At 39.9% G+C, this 23,448-nt stretch overlaps 1 protein-coding gene across 1 annotated transcript in view; it reads right to left on the bottom strand.

The window, feature by feature from the left end:
- The window catches only part of LOC139728666 (carboxypeptidase D-like), a 50,968-nt gene that overhangs the window by 19,482 nt on the left and 8,038 nt on the right, over nucleotides 1-23,448 (bottom strand). Inside the window, exons 3-9 of the mRNA XM_071639602.1 lie at nucleotides 12,770-12,939; nucleotides 8,799-8,878; nucleotides 7,203-7,379; nucleotides 4,018-4,209; nucleotides 2,105-2,382; nucleotides 1,156-1,258; nucleotides 278-420 (exon numbers count right to left, since the gene is read on the bottom strand). Of these exons, the coding sequence (XP_071495703.1) occupies nucleotides 278-420; nucleotides 1,156-1,258; nucleotides 2,105-2,382; nucleotides 4,018-4,209; nucleotides 7,203-7,379; nucleotides 8,799-8,878; nucleotides 12,770-12,939 (1,143 nt within the window). The remainder of the gene's footprint in view (nucleotides 1-277; nucleotides 421-1,155; nucleotides 1,259-2,104; nucleotides 2,383-4,017; nucleotides 4,210-7,202; nucleotides 7,380-8,798; nucleotides 8,879-12,769; nucleotides 12,940-23,448) is intronic.

Genomic DNA, 23,448 nt, shown 5'->3' with positions numbered 1-23,448 from the left:
GAACAAAAACACAAGTATTGAGAAGTAAGGGATTTCTTGGATAATCACTGTATTAGGGCTTTTCATAGCTCAGTCGGCGAGAGCACCAGTTTAGCAATCTGAATGTCTCAGGTTAAAATGCCGATGGAACCCATTTTTTTTTTTTTGCACAATTTTCATGTTAAGAAAGAGAGCGAGAGAGCAAGAGAAAGAGAGGAACAGAAAGACAGAAAAACAGATATATATACAGACAGACAGGAAAAGACATGATGAGTTAAAGACAAAAGGATGTTCTGACCTCATGGATGAAGGAGAGAAGAGACATCTTGTTGTCATCCCAGTAACCTGGTAGCTGGGATGAGGGAGGAAACTTGACACAGCTCATCTCCACGGTGATCTCCATGGTGTTGGTGTTCACATAGTTCCAGTCTTGCATCCCTCCTACACACAGAAAGACCAACATCAGCATGAACAGGAGCTTTGATTTCATGTTTGTTCCATGAGCAAAACAATAGATATGTGCAGAAATAAGAAGCAAACAAGGTGACAGGCCATCCCAATGTAAATGCTGACTCCAATGATCTGCAAACATGAAAATGAAAGGCCTTGTCATTGTGGGATATGTACATGAATCCGATCACATGAAAACGCAAGATGCATTTTGTTTTCATGGCAAAGAAATGGATTGAAGCACAAACAGATCCACAAGAATTACTGAGAGATTGCAAATAAAATACACAAATCTCCACTAGACAATGTATAGGAGCATATGTATGTAAAAAAACCTGCATCATACAATACCTGTTCAGTTTGGGTGCTGTTTGTTTGTTTGTTTGTTTGTTTTTGTTCATGTCTATTTCAGCATTAACTGGGTGGCTTCAGTATGCCTAACATTAGTTGATTTATGCACTGACATAGCAATGCACCTGACTCATTGCAAAACCCATTGGATCATCTTTTCTTCTAATTTTGGAAGCCTCCCAGTTATGGCTGATACAAGTCACACTGTTTTAAAACCAAAGAGGTCTACATAATGATTGCTTCACACTTGGGTAACACAAATTACATTCTCACAGAACTCAGCCACAGGTAATTCCTGCACTGTAGCCAAAGGGATAAGAAGCATTTTTATGCGTAAGCAGCACTGCCGCCTGACTTAACTCTTGCTCCACTCACCATAGACGAGGTACCAATCTGCCCCATTGGTAATCCCGTCGGGGAACTTCTCGTCCGGATAGCCCAATGGACACGGGAAACCGCTGTACATCACACCATGTGCCTATCACACAGATGGGAGGGAATTACCAGATTCACGATAAGTGCCCACAGAGGTTGGATATATATCTCAACATTGTCTCATTCTAGTGGAATAAAATCGTGCTTGGCTTGGTTTCTTGCTTAAGCTTTAGTCTTTGAAGTTCTCGTATTCTCAAGATTTCTCTAGGTTTGGGAGAAAGGTCAGTGCTGTGGTCCAATCCTAAGTTTGTTTGCAGTTGCAGCCTTTTTCAATATATTTGCTAAAAATGACTACTTTCCACACTAATAAATCCAGCTGATTAGTTTAATGTGGCACAGTGAAAATTGACAAATTCAAGGTGCTATAAACCCACAAAAAATATCTTGTGTGATGGGCGACAAAGTGTCATTTTCATTTTTCTTCTAGAAGAGAAGGTGCTATAGGATACAGAACATCATAACAATTTTTCATCATCATAGGGTGAGAAAACTGGACAATAGTTATGCAATGCATGAACAATACAGGGCGTGCATGGAAAACAGTTTCTCTTATCAAGATCATCATTTTCACCACCTTCATCATCACTATCATCATAACCATCCTCCTCCTCCTCCTCATCATCATCATCATCATCATCATCATTATCATCATCATCATCACCACCACCATCATCATCACCATCACCACCATCTTCATCATCATAATCATCACAACTAGCAGCAGTAGCGCAGCTTTACAACATTTGAGGATTTTTATGTATTCATGTAACTGAAAGTTTGGCACTCTCATCCAAAAATGGCTAAAGTTTTTGTTGTTGATGTTGTCGTTGAATGTATGGCAAATAATCTTCACATGTCGTATCAACCTCTGCCTTTAATTGTATCTTACGGTTGAGAATGCAAGTGCCAGCTGTTGGAAGGTGTCGTCGTCCGGTGCTGGCGTGTAGTGCGTGCTCTGGTCCTTGTTCCCATCATAGGGGTAATTGGCGACGATGGAGCCCCCGTGGAGTCCAGCAGAGATGACAAAAGGGTGTTTCTTGGTCCAGTTCATGATGGCCTGGGTCTCTGGCTGGATCGGGCCTGTGCTGCGGCCGAACCGGTCCGGGAAGTTGCGGTTGAGATCGATGTTGCGGTGGTTGCTGCGACCAACTATGCCATCAACGTCACCTTGTTTTGTTTTGATTTTTTAAATGCATGGTGGAGGAATGGAGTGTCAGAGACAGGTTAATACATAGACCTGATAACTTCAGTATGGTGAACAGATGGATGTTCAATTTTCCTGGCAGTAACTTACATATGACTGAAGTGCTTCAATTATCACTACCATTGTTGACTCCATCACAACCTTCCATCATTATCATGATCATCATCTAATTCTTACATCCACATTTTAATGTTTATTGTCATTAATAACACTGCTGTAGTCTCTTCTTCTTCCTCCTCAATATGATGTTTTTAAACAATTCTCATTACATTTAGCGTTGCCTTCGTTACCATTATTTCTGTCAAGATCTATCATTCTCTTTCAACATCATCACCATTATCATCATCATCATTTGTAAAGTTTATTTTCATAATTTTATTATATTCACCACTACAAATTTTGTCATTACCACTTCCACAATAATTACTGTTTTACCACCTCCCTTCTCCTTTCCCTTCTAGCTATCATCAGGTTTACCATTACTAATAATTTTATAAAACTTCCCTTTCCTGTGGTTATAATTATGATCATCATCATTACTATTAACAGTGTTAACTCCCCCCCCCCCCCCTCGTTATGACTGATCATTACCGGTTCTCTTATCCATCATCTTATCATTACCATATTCCCACTAAACTGTGTGTTTTTGTTTTCCTCAACCTCATTATGATCATAACTACCATTTTATCATCACTGTCACTACCACTCCTTTTACCATTTCCACATCTTCACCATCCACATCACTTTATATTAAATGGGTTAGTCAAATACCGGTTAGTGATTGGCTAAACAGAGTCACGCGATGGAGGTACATTCGTTATGTTCTCCCATGGGTGAACATTCTTTGTAATGTTCTCCCATGGAGAACATTTTCACGTAACAAATGACAGAAGGCCTAGGACTGGCTACCCACGCGCGCACAGTGAATTTGGCTCTGCGCGAGCGAGCGATCAAGTGCGTTGCTGTGCTCTGCATTTATGCATGCTGGTGGTTGTAAAGGTCGTACACTATACAGCCCAGTCGCTGTGTAGCGCACTGCGTATTAACAGTGTCTGGTCGGGCTACGCTAGCTAGCTACGCGTAAGTACACTGAATCTCTACGATCTTTGGTGGTTGACGTTGACGTATTTGACTAACCCATATAATATAACAGATGATGACTTTTGTTGTCGGGAACATGTACCAAACGTTCCACCCTCAGGGTTTGAAATGCTATATTTCGGGAGGCTATAAGTCCCTCGACTTCGTCTCGCGACTTATAACCTCCCTCAATAGCATTTAAAACCCTTCGGGTGGAACATTCGGTATGTTGGGGAACATTCGGTATGTTCCCTCCCCCGCCAGTCATCATCTATATAATGGTCACCAAATCAACAGCTTTGGTGTTATCATCTTCAGCACAAATATTGATTACTGCAACATTATCAACATCATTGTCAGCAGTCATCTTTATCAGCCATGTTATCATTCATGGTATCAATGGGATCATCTTCTGTGTATGCGTCATTAGTCTGCCCAACATAATCAACACTCCATTCATTTCCTCCTTCTTTTTATTGGGGGGGGGGGGGGGCGGTGACTGTCCTGATCTGACTCACCTTCATGGGCCGCCGCCTTGCCGTCTGGATTCATGCTGGGCACGATGTGGATCCTGGTGTTGTCCACCAGCCAGCGCACCTGGTCTGAGCTCTCATAGTTCTCGCACAGGAACTGGGCGAGGAGCAGCAGCATCTCTCCGCCCACCACCTCGTTGCCGTGGATACCAGCGACATACTTCATCTCTGGTTCTCCTGGAGATGGAGGGAGGGATGGGGGGAGGGAAGGGAAGGGGATGAGACAGATGGATGCAAGAGAAAAATAACCTCAGGACAAACCTGTCCTTGGTGTACAAAGAAAGACACTGAAGCACATGAAATCTTAACACATCTTCTACACATCGCTACACTTTCTAAACACTGCTTGAGGGATGCATGACTTCACTAGCACAACAGAAAAGCGCTGCAGGGAAGATGATGATGATGGTAGCAATGCATGGACAGAACCAACGGTGATTAAGCAGTGTACAACATGAACTACTATGCTACAGTCTGCCACAAAGCAGTCTTAAGGTGTTCTGCAAGTCACTACACAGAATGAAGGTGTTATCACACATACTAGTACAGCAATGTTTAACACAGTGTCATAGACAGTGTAACACTGTGATGATATGATGAGTGTTAAATGCAGTACAGAGTGGAACACATTACATCACACTGGTGTACAAATATTTCAGTGTATAACACCATCACAAATTACAAAGCATAACCAGGCATAAAGCAAGGGAAGCAGCATTCAGCTTATTGTTCACTTTTTTTCTAACACCCATACTACACTGGTACACAGGAGCACCTCGCACAATTCACCGTTGCACATCTTGTAACAAAGCAGTATAGCCTGAAAGTCAAACACTTCTGCAATCACTCAACCAAGGCAAAAATCAAGTGCACATTCACAAACGGTCTGTACCAAAAAAGCAAAACACATTCAGCTTTTGCTTTGTTTGTTCAGAAAGAAAGCACACATTAAACATGCATTCTCTCCTTTCTGTTCAGCTGCAATACACAAAGCACGCACAGTATATTTGTATTAGTCGTCCATTAACATATTTACATTTTTTTCTTCCTTTTGCTAAGACAATAAATTCAACTCTCAATAGACCAAGAGAAGAACAGACACGTATACATCAACAATACTATACAAATTGAATTTCAGATAGGAATAATGGAATATATATGGTACGATTTACAAAATATACTACTTGGGAAAAATAGTTGCATGTATTGTAAGTGGAGAGAAGATGCATCCACATATTGCAATGTGTGGAATTTTTTTTTTTTTATTGTCTTCATAAGATACAGCAAGCAAGGAGTTACAGTCTTTCATCATGAAAGATGTTCTAATGGCTATGTTGAGGAAGATTAAGAACCTCATATCGTCGCTGGGGTGACAAGACCTTGTATCTGCAATTTTGGTGAAAATGACTTTTTTGGATTAATGGTCACATAATGGGTTAAGTGATGTCCTGTCCAAATCCCAACTGTCTTACTCCAAAAATGAAGCCCCCACGGCATGTCAAAGGAAAGGCTATCCCATTCGCCATAGTGCTTTGGCCGCCATGTTTTTTGGCTCTCCTGAACATTTGACATTTTGTAGATACGAGGTCTTGTCGCCCCAGCGACGATATGAGACCTTACCTTAATTTTCTCTACCAATGAGAGATGAAAGGGAGATGAAGGGGAACTCCACGCCCTACGTAACCCATACTTTTCTGCATAACTGACTTCACTGTCCTCTACAGTGAGGGATGAGAGTTGAGCCATACCTCATCTCACCCTAGTGTACCCTTGCCTTAACCTTAACCATTTCTGTGCCAGGGACTTTGCACAGTGTGCACAAAGGGGTTTTCTGTGCCAAACAGCACTTAAAGCACACAAAGGGTTAAAGGGACTGTACATTTCTGGTTGAGGTGAGGATTCAGGTTTATAACATTTTTTTTGGGGTGAGATAATGAGGAACCTCTTATGAAATATGAAAGAGCATGTAATTTCAAGAAGGATTCAATGTTTATTTGATGAAAATTGTTGGATATCCAAAAAAAGCGATCCTAGTAAAATTGACAGGCCACGACTTTTATTAGGATCTCTCTGTTTCTCCTTGTTTTTAGATATCTCAGTCATTTCAAAACCGATTTTCATCAAATAAACCTTTGATTCCCCTTAGATTTGTACGCTCTTTAGCATTTCATAGAGTGGTTTCTGAAAATCTCGCAAATCATTACAAGCTGAATCCTCACCTCAACCACTACTGTACAGTCCCTTTGAGCTTGGGATTGGAAAGGAATGAGTCAAGATAAACCTCAACCTGCACCCCACTTAATTCATACCTTACCTTACTCCATCTTACCCCGTTGACAACAAGTCCCGAGTATACTCGGGCAAGGGTCAATGGGAATTGCATGTTGTAGCAAAATCAGCCCGTCCTCAACAGGTTAATGTAAAGTTGCAGATTGGGGTTGCTTGGAGGGGAAGAGGTCAGGATAGAAGAATTTGACTTTTGGGGCCTAACCAGTCCCCTCCCTTACCTTACCTATTATTCCTCTTCAGGTGGGGATCAAAGGGGGAGTGGACACAAGGATATCTGGATCCTATCTGACTCACCCGCTATCTTTCACTTCACCTTATTTTGACACTACGGCTGCGTTTATCTAAACATTTTCTAAGGCAGAATCACGATCTAAAATGCGTTTGAGGCATTTCATGGGTTAGATAAACGCAACCGCGTTTTCAAACGTGTTTGGAAATGGTGTTTTGAAACGCCTTTCAAAGGACTTTTTGAAACGCGTTTGAGACCACGATCACCATTCTGTGAGTAGATAAACACAATGCCATTTTGAAACGTGTTTATATCTCAAGGTCAAACCCAGCTGTTTCCGGTTGTGCTCTCTACCTACCCATTATTTGTGTGTGACTGATGAGGTATGTTTGCTGGTACGCAGTTGACCTTTACTTCCTGGGTCGAACGGCGTAAAGTAGCTACACAGTGACAACACTCGATTGTATGATGGTTAGTTAAACGTGGCACCCCCAAAAAAGCGTTTCAAACTACGTTCGCAAACACCATTCCAAACGCGTTTTGAAACATGATTCTCTCTCTCAAGTTAGATAAACACAGCCTGTATACTGAGAAAAGAAGGAGACAATGAACAGAAGGAAGAGAACACAAACTCCCGCCCCGGGTAGCCTACCTGGTTCGTGGCCTCCCGGATTGTCACTGATCTCGATGGCCATCAGTTGCCGGTCCTGGACGGAGGCGCCGATGGAGTAGACGCGGCTGATGTTGGGGTAGCGGGCCGTCAGGTCCTGAAGGAAGACGACCGTGGTCTCCTGGCTGTGATGCTGAATCGCGGATGGCTCGATGAAAGCTGTCAGGGGGTGGAGGGGGGACAAAGTGTGAGGGGTGGTGAGTGACCAACAGGTCCAGGGGCCCATTTCATAAAACTTGTAATCAGTGACAAGTTGTCATAGATGTGACAAGCTACTGAAATTCTTGCATCTGATTGGCTGAGAGCAAACTTGTCATAGAAATGTGGCAGTTGTCACTGATGACAAGTTTTATGAAACGGGCCCCTGGTGATATTGTCCCTGTGTTCACACTAGACCCCGCATCACGGGGACAGTCAGTACAGATCTCATCCTTTTACAACTGACCATCCACACTGCTGTCCCTAAACTGTGGGGGATGGGGCAATCGGGGCTTGGGACGGGGGCAATCGGGGCTTGGGATGGAAACAATTGGGGCTTGGGACGAGCCCTGCCACTTGATACCAGACTTTACCACATTTGATAAATACAGCTGGGTGCTATCAATTACAGCCAAAGGTCACTCTTTCTTCCAAATTTTGTCTCTGGACCCATCTTGCTTTCTCGGGGACAGGATGAGGGGAGGGGGAACCAAGTGTGAATGCAAGGTGTTACAAACCTATTGAATACAAAGATGATAAATCATGGCATGACAAGACCTTACATCTAAGATTGGGATTGTTGTCATCAATCCAAGCATAACATTCACTGAAGCAGTACTTTTCATTTGAAGGACCATCTCTCTCTTTACAACAGCTTAGGGCAATGATGCATTTCTGATTGACATCATTCCATGGATCAAACATTAAATAATACCTGGATCCATGTTGGCCAATCAAAATCAGATAACTGCCACTTGTGCTTGCTTTGATAAGACCTGATCAATAAAAAACATATTTATGACATTGAGGAACAGTATTAAGTGCATGGTTATTTAATACCAGGCAAACTTCTTCATAAAAATGTGTTTATTGCGACAAATTAGCACTGGTTATGTGGAAATATAACTATCTGGACATTTATTTTCAATGTTTGGGCATCTTTTTTTTATCAAATACCAAACTAAGATGGGAAAAATGTCCAGGAGGTACTTCTGTATGACCCCTCGAATGTATTTGCAAAAACGTTCACTAGAAAATCGAGGGGCAAAACATTTGACATCCATTCAATACATTGCACTTTTGTTTGCGAAATAGATCATGCTGACTTCGTCCCTTCACTCAAGATATGACAGCATACGTTTGTTCATTCAGAAAATGCTACTGCTGTAATGCAAGATATTTTCACGGCATGAAATTTTTGCAAATTGGAGACGACGGCCTTTTTCGCGGCATGAAATATTTGTGAATTGCCTCTGTCATTCATGAATATTGTGTAGACAAGAAATTTAGTGTGCATTTCAATTTGGTGAATCTTGGCTCTTGCGAAAATCGCACATTGAAAATGCTCGCAAACAGATCTGGTTCTACAGTATTTCTTACTTGTCAGAGGTCGGAGTCGGAAGTTTTTCCTCACGGCGCCATGCTCGCTCACTTCCACCTCACGTGTTTGGCTCGTATACCTGGGAAAGTAACATCAAAAGTTGAATACATACAAATCAACATTAAAAAAAAAAATGATTTAAGGTTTTCTTCATGTAGATTACAGTGCAAGCAATAAAATTAGCGAGTCTAACTTTTCACAAATTGGGACTTCCCGACAACTTAGCAAGTTTCACAATCAGAATGGGCTCAACCTAAAGGCCCGAATTTGTGAAGGTGGTACAATCTTGTCCATGGTTTAAACCATGAACAAAGACCATGGGGACGCCAAGTGTCGCATAACCTATTTCATTACGAAATCAGTCATTTCATCAACGAAATGACCACTCTTTGTAACGAAATGACAACCTTTCGTAACAAAATGAACATTTCATCAACGAAATGGTCATTCCGTCGACGAAATGACTGATTTCAAAACGAAATAGGCCATGTGACACTTGGTGCCTTATAAAAAAAAAGATTGTACCACCTTCATGAATTCGGGCCAAAGTGTGCAGCCACTTCATGGAATGGTGACCACCACAGTAAAGTCAGGTGGTCGCTGGCCCCATTAACCCATTCAGTCCCTTGGTAATATGCTCATGTACAATGTCAATGGTATTGTCATATGGTTTAGCTGTGAGGATCACTCAGGTTGCTACTACAAGCAATGTCTTTTACTACCACTTAACCCGTTCCATGCTGAATTCTGAAATCCCCATTGATTCAATACACAGTCCGCCAGGTTTCTGCAGGGAATGGGTTAAAATCCGTGTGTGGGGGGGGGGGGGTGATTTCTAGTAGCTACATTAACAGGTGCTGACTGGTATGAAAGAAAAGTTTGGCTATAATGTCAGCTGAACCAAAACCAGAATTTGAAGGCTTCTTCAGTGATTAACTCTAGAGTGAAGTTGCACGTACACACCACATCACCCTTCATGCACCCAGACAATAGCAGAGGTTGTTTATTGCCATAAAGTTTAATGTCTAGTATGCAAGGTTTGTTCTTAGGAAATACATTATACAATGCCACCATTTCAGGAATTTTCCCTAGTTGTCACCATGCCAAAGTTACGGGGAGGATAACTGCGACAGCCGCCACACGGAGTGTGGCGGCTGCGCCGTGCTCCCATGTCAGATCTTCATGTTGAACAAACGGGTGCCTTTGCGGCGCTATATTTCCTTAATTTTTCAACAGAAACTACTAGGAATACTTACATGGGTCAATGAAACCTAAATGACTATCATCGGCGACTGTTTGATGCATTTCATTACTTGTGATGCACAAAATGATGTCTTATAAGCAGCTCGCCGATGTTCACAGAATTCAAAATCACTTGCACAAGCGCACAGAATACTTGAACTAACATAAGCGAAACTGCGGGGAAGCCGCCAGGACCGCGCCTGGCGGCGCGGTCTCCGGGGCTACGGGGAGGAGTGCCTATCATGAACCTTTGTATTTGCTCAGTTCTCCCTAAGCTTGCCTTTACAATGACTAATGCTCTATGCACAATGCTTATACACAGTATCTATTCATCGTGACAGGGTGACGCAAGTGTGTCAGTACGGACACATCTCCAGGCAGCTGGGCAGGGGAAATCTAGTTAAGTGTCTGTGCCCCATTTCAGACTTCTAAAATTTCCCTACGCAAACACGCTTCTGTATCACACTTTTGAAAGTGCATTTAAAGTTGCGGTGTGCTCAGACAATGTAATTAGTCTCCTCCCCTACCACAAACCCCCAAACGAAATTCCATACAACAGCTGTGTTGCATGCAATGCGACCTGTCAATCAGACGTGCAACTTCCAATACACATTAATGCATGCAATTGTATGGACAAACATGGAGAAACGAGACACATACATCCAAAGATCATGCAACGTATTGGCAGAAGTCGAAGGTGGTCAAGCTATGTTCCACCTCCTCAAACATGTTAATAGAGGTCACTCAAATGATTACGATTTTTATAAATGTGCAGCCAGATTCAAACAAAATATGATCAGGAGAAACCTGTACACCAAAACTGGCTAAAAATAATTTGAGAAACATGTTCCGGAGAACTGTGATTTAAACTCATCTTCAGACATTGTACAACAAACTTACTCCATGAACACGAAGAAAATGTTTCCAAAACACGTTCACAAATGAATAATTGCTGTTCTGAAAGGACTGTGACTGGAGTTAAAGTGTTTTTAGTAATCCATGCTCCCCCTAGCTAATAAAAGGGGACCAAAGCAAATCATGTATAGGGACAAAAGTTGACCCTCCTAATGCCCTGTCAATGGAGGTACACCTTTTTGGCTGGTTACTACGCTTGCCACAGACTCAAACATTAAAGGGGTACTCATCCCCAAGACCTCTTTTGTGAACAAATTCATGAATAGATAAAATCATATATCATGTTCTTCTTTGGTTTTTGACCAATACAATTGTACTTTATAGTATGTATCTTTCTTTTTTTTTGTTATTGGGGGGGGGGGGGAGCCATAGAAATATAACAGTTCGGTACATCTAATAAAATTCTAGCAATTTGAATATACTTGTAAGAAAAGAAACAAGTTGTATAGGGTTACATGCACCACATTTCAAGTCAAATGCTCAAATATTTGGGAAGCAAGTCTATTCTCAAATACTCTTACAAGGTTTTAAAATACAAAAAAAAATGTCATTACTGTAGGGCAACATTGATAAAAAATGTGTCTTGTACATCCTAATATTATTGCAGCCAAACAGTCCAAATCTTATCATTAAATGTCAATTGCTCAAAAACTGAAAGAGGTAGGGCCTATACATGTAGTTAGATCCACAACATTTGCAACAGACCTTGAACTGAATGCCGCCCGACCATACACTGGCTCCTATACCCCCTTCAAATTTTGTTTGGCAGAGATATAACATATAATCCTATTTACCCAGGGAAGCCTCCTATTAAGAGCACTACTGTCCTTCTAGAGGGCCTTACAACAACTATCACCCCAGATACCCACTCACTGCACACCTGGGCAAAGGTGGGTAAAACAGGGTGTCGACAAATTTTTGCACAAGGCAAGTATTAAAACCTGATATCTCTCCTTTTTGAGCCCAGAATTGTTTTCACTATACCACAGTGCCTCCACTTACCATTGGCAACTAAGTAAAAGTTCAAAAAAGTAATTTCTCTTCGTCAAACCTGCCTCACTTGGATCCAGTAATTACATTATGGCAGCCATCACTTTCTAGGTAATTGTGTGGATATCAGAAAAGCTTGCACGGCACAATGGTCCATTGTAGCATTCTTACATAACAAAATGGTACCATAAGCCATGAAACAACTTAACCCGTAGAGGACGAGTCATGAGTAAACTCGGGCAGGGGTCTATGGGAAATGTGTGTTGTAGCAAAATCAAGCCGTCCTCAACGGGTTAAAATGAGTTTTGCATGGTTGATCTTAAAATGTACAAATATCTCCTGGCTAGCATACATGTATTATGCTGTGGGTTTGTGTATACTGTAAATGTCATCTGAAAAGCAGATAATTTGAAATTTACAGTAATTACAGCAGAAAAGACCATGAGCTACAATGTAGCTGACTACTAAGCAATCGCCAAGGGCTTCGGCCCCAAAACAAAGAGAATTCATGAGGTACTACTAGACAAAGTGGTTTTCAATATTCCCCACAAGTTCCCATGTGAATTTGGGACTTTCAAATCCTCTACTTTCATAAGCAGATAAAACCACTACGCAAACCTCTCAACTCAAAACCTTAAAACCTGTTTCAAAACCTTAAAACCTTTAAACCTTCTCAGTTGAAACACAAACATAAAGATCCCTCACAAGCTGTAAAATATGTGTTGATTATAACAAAATTCTGAAAGCTACCAAAGGGGGATGTTGTTTGATTTCCAAGAAAGCAACCATGTCGTGATACATTTTCAAAGGAGCCTCCACCTACCCATCAGCGCTGGCTGTGACGCTGTACTTCCCTGGGAGCAGCAGTCGCCAATAGTTGCCGTACTGAACCGACTTGACATCATGGTCGATGCCCCGGACGGAGATGGTAGCACCCACGATTGCCGAGCCATCGAAGCTGTCCAGCACAGATCCTTTCACACCGATGTGGACCTTGGGGGAATAAAGACAAGAAAGAAGAAGAAGATTTTTTAAAAAAAGAAGAGAATGAAACAGATTAGAAATGAGGTACTGACCTGATATTGTTGGAATATTCTCCTATTTGTTCTCTAGAACTTCATTCATATTTTGTACCAGTTACAGTATTTGATACCTTAAGTTTCCATAAGCTTCAGTTTTATTTTGATCATCAAAATGAGAATAAATCAAGTTTGATGGTTGAAAGGCAAAGCAACAAACAGGTAACATTGTACATGGAGCAGAGTGCTGCAAACCCACTTGTCCACTTGTCCAGGACAACAAAAATTCAGTTAAAGTTTGTTATTCCAAAGGTTCATTAATATGAAAAAGAAATAAAGGGTCATTTTTCCAAACATTTGTTAGTGCACACCTTCTTTGCACTTTCAGATAACAAATCTTTGGAATAAGAAACCTTATTTCATTTCCAGATTAATAAACCTTGGAAATATTGAGCCCTATTTTCATTTTCGTATCAATGAACCTGTAGAATAACGAACATTACCCCAAAAACTCACTGGTGAGTTTTATCCTGAAGGTCAAACTTTCCAGGAAGAAGCCTAGAATACAAATGGTAAGAGACAAAATACACTGCTATTGATAAGAGACAAATTTCTGCTTCATCATTATTGCCCTGAATTCACTGGAAAGGATGTACATCGCTCTGAAATGTGGTGATACAACGTACTGTAGATCCTGTGAAACATGGCGCAAGTTTTGCAAATTTTGCAATGAATCGAGAATTGGTAATTCAACAACCAAATGTCATAGGTCTTAATATGCTATGTTTGCTGATTGGCACATTTACTTGAAAACTGATTGTCAATGAATTGAGATTACCTAAAAGCTCTAATCTCTATTGTGACATCATACAATGTAGCTCTCTTGTTGGACTGAAACACAGTGTAATATGCCCAATTTGGCTGGCTGACTTAAAATTAGGTCGGGTTGGAGTATCACTAATTATCTGAAAGCTGATTCACGAAGCTTGACAAGTTGACTGAGCTAAGAGCCAGGCCAATGGGCACATTAAGGGTTATAAAGTTGGCATATCAAAAGCAGTTTGTTAGTATCCACCATGCAATCATATAACAGAATTGATTGAAAGTTCTGCAATAAACATTTTCAGATTTGGGCACAGTTTGTGTTTTTTGTCCCACAAATCCAGGAGTGGCTTCAATACACACTGTGTGTGTATTTTTTGTGTCTGTATTTAATAATAGTTAAAATGAGTGATACAGTTTATGTAAACTCCTATGAAGCCTATTCAATAATTGAAGGAAAGCAGGTTGAGCTGTTGTGTTCCATCACACTTTTACATTATTGCAAAACATGAAAATTCTACCTTTACATCCTCTCCTCTTGAACACTTCTTCAGTTTTTCATATTTTCTCTCTTCTTTCTACGGGGAGGGGAAGGTGTGAATGAAAAATCAGCCGTGGAAGACAACCATAATAACATTTGCCAATTCAATTATCTTTAATAAGGAATGTAAACTCTGTGGAATCACGCTAGGCAACACTGGATATTACATTATTGCTCTTCGCATTCTTGATTCACACATTTCAGTGATGCCATTTCCGATGAGACTGCGGAAAAAAAAAGGGGGAGGGAAACATGCTTTCCTCTCGAGGCACTGCCCTGGAAATTGACAGTGACAAGTCGGAAGATGAAGTTTGATGCACTTTCGTGCAACTCGTCAGGTGAAGAGCACCGGCCTTCCGTGTGCTCCGTGGGGGGCGGGTAATAGCTTCTCAGTATGGGGCAATGCACTACAACCAACAGACCTCCCAAATGAACACACGTGGGCAATGGCAGTGGGTTTTAAAAAAATTTGCCTTTCATGAGATTCTAAGAAAGTTTACATGACCCTTAATCTCTGATGACTTGAGGTCAAATGGGGGTTATGAAAAAAAAGAAAAACCAAAGTAACTTTGTGATTCACAACTTTATACAAATTTTGCAAGAAAGAATTTGATTCATATGTGAACTTTGGGTGACATTAGTCCCTAGAAACAGATGCCAAAATCACAGAAAAAATCTATTTAATGCCACCTCCTCCCCCCCCCCCCCCCCAAAAAAAAAGAATACTGAGAAACCAGAAATATTTGCGGTGTGAAATTTTCGCAATTTGTAGCCCATGGCCTTTTCTGCGGCATGAAATTTTCACGTATTGCCACTGCCATTCAATGCATAATGTAGACTTAGAACTTTTGCTCTTTTAATTTCACAAATCTAGGCTCCCTACCAAATTTAAGAAAATTTTGTGCATGCAAAAAATTCTGGTTTTACAGTAATCAGTTTGAATTTTATCCAGGAACACAGAAAAAAAATCCTAGTCACAAAACAATAACAATTCATACAGTCAAATCAGATTGAAAGAATAGTAAAACCTTTATCGAAATTATATCTCAAACAGCCTAAAATATGAAAGTCATGGAATTCATATGTTTGACTTGTTTTGGTGAATAGAAATACTGGCCACACCGGCATGTACATATTAATGCAAATATAAAGCTGAGATGAGAGTGTCATTTACTCATAATTCTATCATCTGTTTGTGCACAAATATGTCATCATTGGATGGTGATATTGTAACTCCAATCATTTTACCTGAAAAGTCATTATCAATACACAAACTATGATACAAACAGACGCAGGTGTTTACTGTAAAACAAGGAATTTTTGCGTGCACTTTAATTTCGCGAATTTCGCGAGCGCCAAGATTCGCAAAATTAAAATGCACGCGAAAGTCCATGTTTACATATGCATTGAACGCCAGTGGCACTTCGCGAAAATTTCATGCCACGAAAAAGGCTGTCGGCTCCAATTCGCGAAAAATTCATGCCGCGAATATTTCATGTTTTACAGTATTTTCCTTTTTTTGTGTGTTTTTGTTTTGTTTTGTTTTGTTTTGTATTAAGAAAGTTAACTGAAGATCTCTGTTGGACCTATAAGGTGACTTGTAAGGTCATGATGTCATAACCTTACCTCATTTGCAAATGTGACTGCCATTGATATAACAATGCAAAACATTTATTTATTCTATTTGTAGTCATTTTCTTTCCTTTTTTATTTCGAATACAGTTTATATAGAATCAGAATAGCCTGATCAAGGACACGTTGGAATATATGCATTAGATTCACCATTCAAAACTCGACTTTTCTTCAATCAAATACATAATTTGTCCTGCACCACATTCACACTCTGTACTGGGTCAGTGATGCATAATGTATATTGCTGATATTTGTACAGTCTGCTCACACAGACATGCCTTGAGGGTCTTGAAAGTGATGTGTGCGTGTGTGTGTGTGTGTGTGTGTGTGTATGTGTGTGTGTGTGTGCGTTTACAATTGTACTTTATTGCTATGTTTTTGTTTTTTATTTCTTTTGAATGCAATGTGCCTTGATAATCCGTGATTTGAATGCAAATGTTGAGAAAATTGCCCTCTGGATAAACTGTTACAATACAACCGCCTCCCTTTTTGACTTGCAGGGTTCATCCGAAGTTAAGAGAATTTGTAGGGTATATGGAAACCCCCTAGCCCGTGCCTTGCAAATCAGGTTTAACGCCTCTATAATCAGATTCAGCCAAAGCTGCAGGGGGACTCACTGTGACTGCTGGGTTTGAGGAATGTCTTGTGTTTGCTTATAATTGTTCTCTTTTAAGTTCTATGTTGGCAGCTTCCAGTGGGTTAATGTGTGACAGATAATCATAGCCCCAAATGTCATTGCTCCCATAAGATGTGCATATTTGACTCTTATTACAGAATTATGATAATCATGATACGTGTACGCAGTGTGTTACTACTTCATAATATCACCATTACCATTTGTCACCATCACTGCAATCATCATCTACTTCTACCACTTCTACAACAGTAACTACTACTACTCCTGCTACTATGTCTACTGCTACTACAATTACTACTACTACTAGTACTACTTCTACTGCTACTACAATTACTACTACTTCTACTTCTACTACTACTACTAGTACTACTATTACTACCATCACTTAGACAATTTCTACTATCACTATCACACTAACCACTACTATTTCTAATAATCTTACTTCTACTACCATTACTCAAACATTACCTCATCTACTAGCTACTACTTCCGCTATTATTATTATTATCATTATTATCATTACTACTACTACTACTACTACTGCTGCTGCTACTACTACTGTTACTACTACATGTACTATTAAATGCAATTAATATGACTGCTGCTGTGTCTTGCTAAACTTTGAGATTCCAGTTTCAAATTCACATTTTAAATTTCCAGCAGCTGATAACTGGTAATTTTATAAAAATTTGTTTCCGTAACGACAATGAATTAGACCAAGTTTTACGGGTTGAAAAAATGATAGACTTGGCAAAACAAGTGAAAGGTATTGTAATCCTAACTTTAAATTAATGACCAACCCCCCCCCCCAATAACAGCACTATGAATTTAATTGTGTTTCGACTTTGCAGTTGACTTTAAATAACATTCAAGAAAACACAAACTGTTCATAATTTTCTTTTAAGCTACGCCCCTTTCTCCAGCCCATAATATTTCCCTAAAATGAATTAAGAATTCCCCGTTTCATGTGTACTGTAATCATGATTTTGATACTTGATCAACACATGTGTACCTACAAAAGGAGGTAAACGCTTCAGCAGAGTAAATTTACTAAAAGACATATGTTCAAACAGGCAATCAATAGTTGCACCTGATGCTGTACAGATGACATCTATTATAACTGCAATGCAATCTGAATTTGTGAGCATTTTGCTGAACTTTGTCCCCTCTGGTGAGTTTCATATGAAGCCTGATTAATAAGCAATTATCTTGAATGTTTGGATAAAATTTCTGATAATGATAATTTGAGAAAAATCAGACAAATCAATGATGAAACAAGCCATGAGGGGGGTAATTGCCTGGATACGGTATACGAATATTTCATAGAGGGAGTGGTTTAGAATCTCATGCCAAGATTTTGCTGGAATCATAATCTACAGCTGTACATGTGTTTCAGATTAAATGCACTTATACCCTCACGCTTGTTAATTTGATGGTATACCGAATATACAAGTATTGCACTTCTTGCATTCATCGTATCACACTCAAAAGACGAATGTAAGTTGTACAGTATCTCCTGCCTTCTGTTTACAGTTCTAAGGGATGTATGAAAATAGTACTACAGAGACAATCAGTGTAATATTTCATGGAGGCGAGTGGTTTAGAATCTCATGCTAAGATTTTGCTTGAAACGTTATCTTCATGTGTTTCAGATTAAATGCACATACCCTCATTCATGCCAAGATTTTTCTCTCGGTAAATTATCAAAGTTTGAGTAAAACCACGTAGGAGCATCAGCACAACCACACAAAAACACAAGAAAAGCAAAAGACATTTTAATATTAATTAAAATATCATAGGCAATAAACCAACTTTAATTCTACCATGTAATGGTATGAATCAACATATCAGTACAGCATCATATTTATGATGTTCACATGCAACATGTATCCCATGATCATGAAAAATATCCCTGCTAAACAAGTTCAGTACTTTGGGATGGGGTTGTGATGGAGATGGGGGGGGGGGGGGGGTAGACCAGTCTGAAGCAATACAACTTTTCATGTATGACAATACATGTTACGGCAGTGTATAGGTGACATTCAGGGCAGATTGTTTTTTGCTCCATAGCAGGGATCCTTGTCTTTCAACACTAATGGATACAGCAGCTGCGTATAATAGTAGCTCTTTGAACATGAACTTCGAGGAAGCTAATAACAAAGAAAAGTGAAAAGGTTATCGACAGAACATTTGGACTGATCCCTGATATCCTTGATCCTTTGCATGTTTTTTTAATATATAATAACATGCAATTGCAGTCTGAATATTGTTAGTTACTATCATCAATGACTAGAAACTTAAATGGACCACTTTACACTTTTATGATTCACTTTTTTGCTTGGTGATGTTGTAGAAATTTAACAAAATTCTGCACATAGTATGACCCAGACCTACATACATGTGCTTCACAATATGTGTGCATGTAGGTCCTATATAGTATAAAGAGAGCATTCCTCGACACATATCATCTAACCTACGAAGTGGCTGTACTTCGAGGCCAACAGATGGGTTCTCACATTTCAAACTGCCATAGATTGTGCCCTCACGTCTGATCGATGAGTGATAACTTGACATTGAGTGGAGAAATAATGCATTATTTCCTGGGTAAAGATGATATACACGGAGAGTAAAAGGGAGCTAGAGACAGTGAGCAAGGGAGCTAGAGAGACTGACTGACAGACAGACAGACCATAGACAGACAGCTGCACTGCCAGACAGACACTAAGTTCGCTAAGCACAAGATAGATTCATAATAATTCTTCTTTTTTTCCAGTGGAACTCATTCCTCTCATCACCAGGGCCCCGTTGTATAAAAAGATCTTACACCCCTTTCAGTAACATGCATGCAAAATTGGAGCGCGCCAGGCAGTAAAAATTGCATTCAGCAACTACAGCAGAATCACACTACTTTTATGATGACCCATTCACGAAACTCGCCACGCAAGGGATAACTACCATGGTAACTGAATGCGCACTTTGGCGGAGGCACGGCAAGGTGATTATGACCTTTGACCGTGCAAGGAATTTTGGCCCAAGCCTGGCACTGCTATCATTCATAAACTCTTCGATCGGCGCCAGGCCCATGCCTGGTGCTAGCTTACAGCAGGACCAAAATGACCCGAGCGTGCATGTGACATGGGCCAATTGGCCCGACCCATTCATAAACTCAAAATGTTATGACTTGGCTCAGGCCTGAGCCAAAGAGTTAATGAAAGGGGTAATAATCAAACATAAGTCAGAAAATGCAATATAAGTCAGGTATCAATCAGAATTTAGTATTCAGACTTATATTTCATCTTTTGACTTATGTTTGATCTCAGCTTTTATGCAACCGGGCCCAGAGGACAGCACTGAATGCAAAGTATACACATAAGACTCGGCTCACACATTTAAGTTCCAATATGCTCAACTCTCGATTGATTGAAATTCAAGCTGCATCGATTTCAAATGCAAGTTTTCATGTAACCGGGCCATGGAGTGTGAAGCAGAAGCCCTCATATTGCAAAGCATTGTGGGATATGTGCGTGGTTTATGGTCATAGATTCAGGTCACATAGTTGCCCCTGTCAAGAATATATCACTTTCTACCTCCTCTTATTGCAAAGATGTGTGCAACATAAACATCTGTGCCTTCGTTGAGAAGTTGATTTTTTATTTATTTCAGCTCATACATTTGTACAGACTTTACTACGAGAGACCCAACAGCTCCATTCCACATGGAAGTGCACGAGTTCAAAGTTGACAAAAAATTTTACTTGCAGGAGACTGAACATTGTTTTCAATGAAAACTGCAAATCTGAAAAAAAAGCAGTTAGCAGTGATTTATGTTGTTGAATCTGACAGGCGTTACTAAAGTGAACCAAAAAACCTGAATACGCTGTATCAGTGAGACACCTGGACAGCTTGAAGAGTGTTCTACTATGCAGGGAGGTGTGAGAGAGAACCCCTCTTGTACCTCCCTGGTCCTCTGGGATCCCCTTTCTTCTTTCATCATCTATGTTTATTATATGTCACAGAGTATCATCTCCCATCCTTGTTTATTTTCCTTGAAATATGATTCAATGTAATTCTTTTAGTCATATGAGGCAGGTTTGATTCTCCGGGATTTGACGGCACTTGCCAAACATGGCTACTTCCTCTTTTACCATCTGCACGAGACAGGAAAGTCTTCAGTCGTGTGACATTTGAACATGTCTGCCCCCAAAAAGCTCCCGTACGCAACGACTAGGATGCAAGCAGAGCAGTCGGGGCTAGCCACAGAGAAGCGCTTTGATCCCCCAAGGAATATGTGGTGTAAATTTAGCCAAGTCTCCTTAAATTGGCATGCTGTTGACACCCTGGTTGTGCTCAGAGCATGATCTCAAATCATGTGCGGTGTAATGTTTTTTTCTATATCATCTGCATCCTGGTACTTCCTCAATGATAGTGCAATTATGTACGCTGTATCGTTTTAATGGGAAGAGTGTGTTCTGTGAATACTGGGAATATGAAAGAATTACAGAGTATGTTGTGCACTTCAACTTACAGCTGTAAGTTTGAACTTCACGACAGTAACATTTCATGGGCTGTTCCTGTGAGATCCATCTTCCTTCTCCCATACTGTTACTCATAGTACTAGCAGTCTTCAAATTGCTCTATATTGTATCACCAATCACTCCCGTCTGGCCCCAGGCTAAACCTTTCCCGGATTCGGAAATCATAACCCCCAAAATACCAGTACATAAACTGAAACATGTGATGGCAAACTTACAATACACTGTATAGCTACACCAAAGAATGGAATAATCTGGATCTTCCATCAAAAACAAAATAGAAAACAAAACAAAACAAAACAAAAGCAACATGAATCTGTCAGTTCATAAAAGGACACATCTTGTCCCATAAATAATATTTCACCTGATTTCACTTGCATCATTTCACTGAATAAAATAAATAATGGCATAGTACCTTTTTAATTCATGTACACACAAAATTTTACCCTATTGCCTGAAATTTGCATACCAACTGTGTCTAGTAGGAAGGGTGCATGAAATGCAAATTGTATGTGGAAACAAAAAGATTAATCTATACCTAGCCCTTTCCTCATCTCTAACAGACTTTTAATACATTGTGATGGCTAATGACTTGATATCATTTGATTTGCTTCAAAATGTATACAAAAATCATAAAGCTTTAGGTACAGAAAACCACTGCTGCAATATACTGAGCACTAACTTCCCCACAATACTTCAATCATTGTTGCATAACAAAAAGCCAATAAATCTTTCAACAACCACTTTGTAAATTATCCATTGTGATGAGAAATGAGTAAGCCACTGTATCACTCAAAATACATCAGGTAAACAAATAGTGTGGTCTAAATTACAAATACCATTTTTTTTTTTAAATGAGCAATTCAACAGGCCACATTTGTCTGACCATATGGACTGTTGTAAACCAGTGGTATCTTACTACCTGGCTTCCTTACATATTGCACTCTGACATTTAAAAAAAGAAAAGAAAAGAAAATGGAATGTAGTTTAATTATTTTTTTAGACTTTGTTAAATATTCTGGAGGCTACCCCTTCTCCTCTCTCACCTCCTCATGGTTCCGAAAACCACTCCCTTCCGTATCTCCTCCCCTCCCCCCCCCCCCAAAAAAAATAATAATAATAAATAAATAAATGAATAAAAAATGCAGAGATCCTTTGTTGGATTTCACATGTAGTTTCAGGAAGAAATGGATTTGACCCCCATCCTTCATGATAACAACTTTCTGAATCATAATTCTACACAACCTCCCTCTCAAGAAATGTTTTATAAGTATTACTTGTATATCATCATAATATACTCATGAAAACCCAATATTTCTCAGTGAACATGGCTGGGTTTACGCAATGATCTACATTGAATTTTATAGATATTTGTCAACATCATTGCTGGTCCATCTCACCTGAGCACAAAATTTGTTGCTGTTCAATGTCTATTGAATGACCTGTCACATTCAATCTTAGGTAATAAATAAATGTAGGAAAATGCATTGCCAAGAATGTCATGAGATTTGCAACAGAAGCAGCAGCCTTTCTGACTTGTACAAACAAAATAAAACAGAAGAAAAGAAAAGTAAATCAACACTTTTCTGTGATTAAAGTGGCAAAATTCGCAATTTCATTCACACAAGTCAATGGATGAGATTCTGAACCGTCAAAAATGCTACGGAGTATCACAATCTAGAAATGTATGAGCATTAGACCTTGATGATTCAAGGTTTCTAAGGAAATTGTACAATGTATGGCTGTGTGATTGGTTGTTCCCCCCCCCCAACTTTCACACTACACTGTAGAAGTCACACCTGCTACTTAGCCGAGAGGCGCTGTCAGCGGCCGTGACGAGTCGATTACCATCTCAAATGGGAAGCAGATGACAGATGAGAATCTCCTTGATATTTTCCCCCCTTGTCGTCGTAAGACGAGGCAGCGCTAATCAGCTCATTTGCAGTCGACTGAGCGACTGTGGCATCCCGTCCCCGAAGCTGATGGCATTATCCTTGTGTCTCATTTTGGGTGTAATTGAGTTCTCATTAATTGTGCTGCTTTTAGGATAATTAAATGATCTTATGCCATGAAATGCACAATTGCAATAGTTCACTAGTAGTTCTAAACACACAAGACTATAGGGTAGCATGTGGCTCCCCTGGAAATCCAGCTACCAGCAAATCTCTATAAATAAGGTTAACCAATTATCATCCTCTAAATTCCAAAGTATGTAGAACTGGAATTCTAATTACCGGTACCTTTTGTTATTGCTTCAACATTTACTGACAGTCATGTATTTGATACATGGGAAAGAAATTGATAAAATGCTGTGAAAATA

The sequence above is a fragment of the Diadema antillarum genome, unplaced genomic scaffold, assembly GCF_040938485.1.
Source record: "Diadema antillarum isolate AM-2024a unplaced genomic scaffold, OU_Dant_1.0 seq00000189_RagTag, whole genome shotgun sequence".
Lineage (NCBI taxonomy): Eukaryota > Metazoa > Echinodermata > Echinoidea > Diadematoida > Diadematidae > Diadema > Diadema antillarum.
The sequence above is the reverse complement of the archived record's forward strand: the minus strand, read 5'-3'. Positions and strand labels throughout refer to the sequence as shown.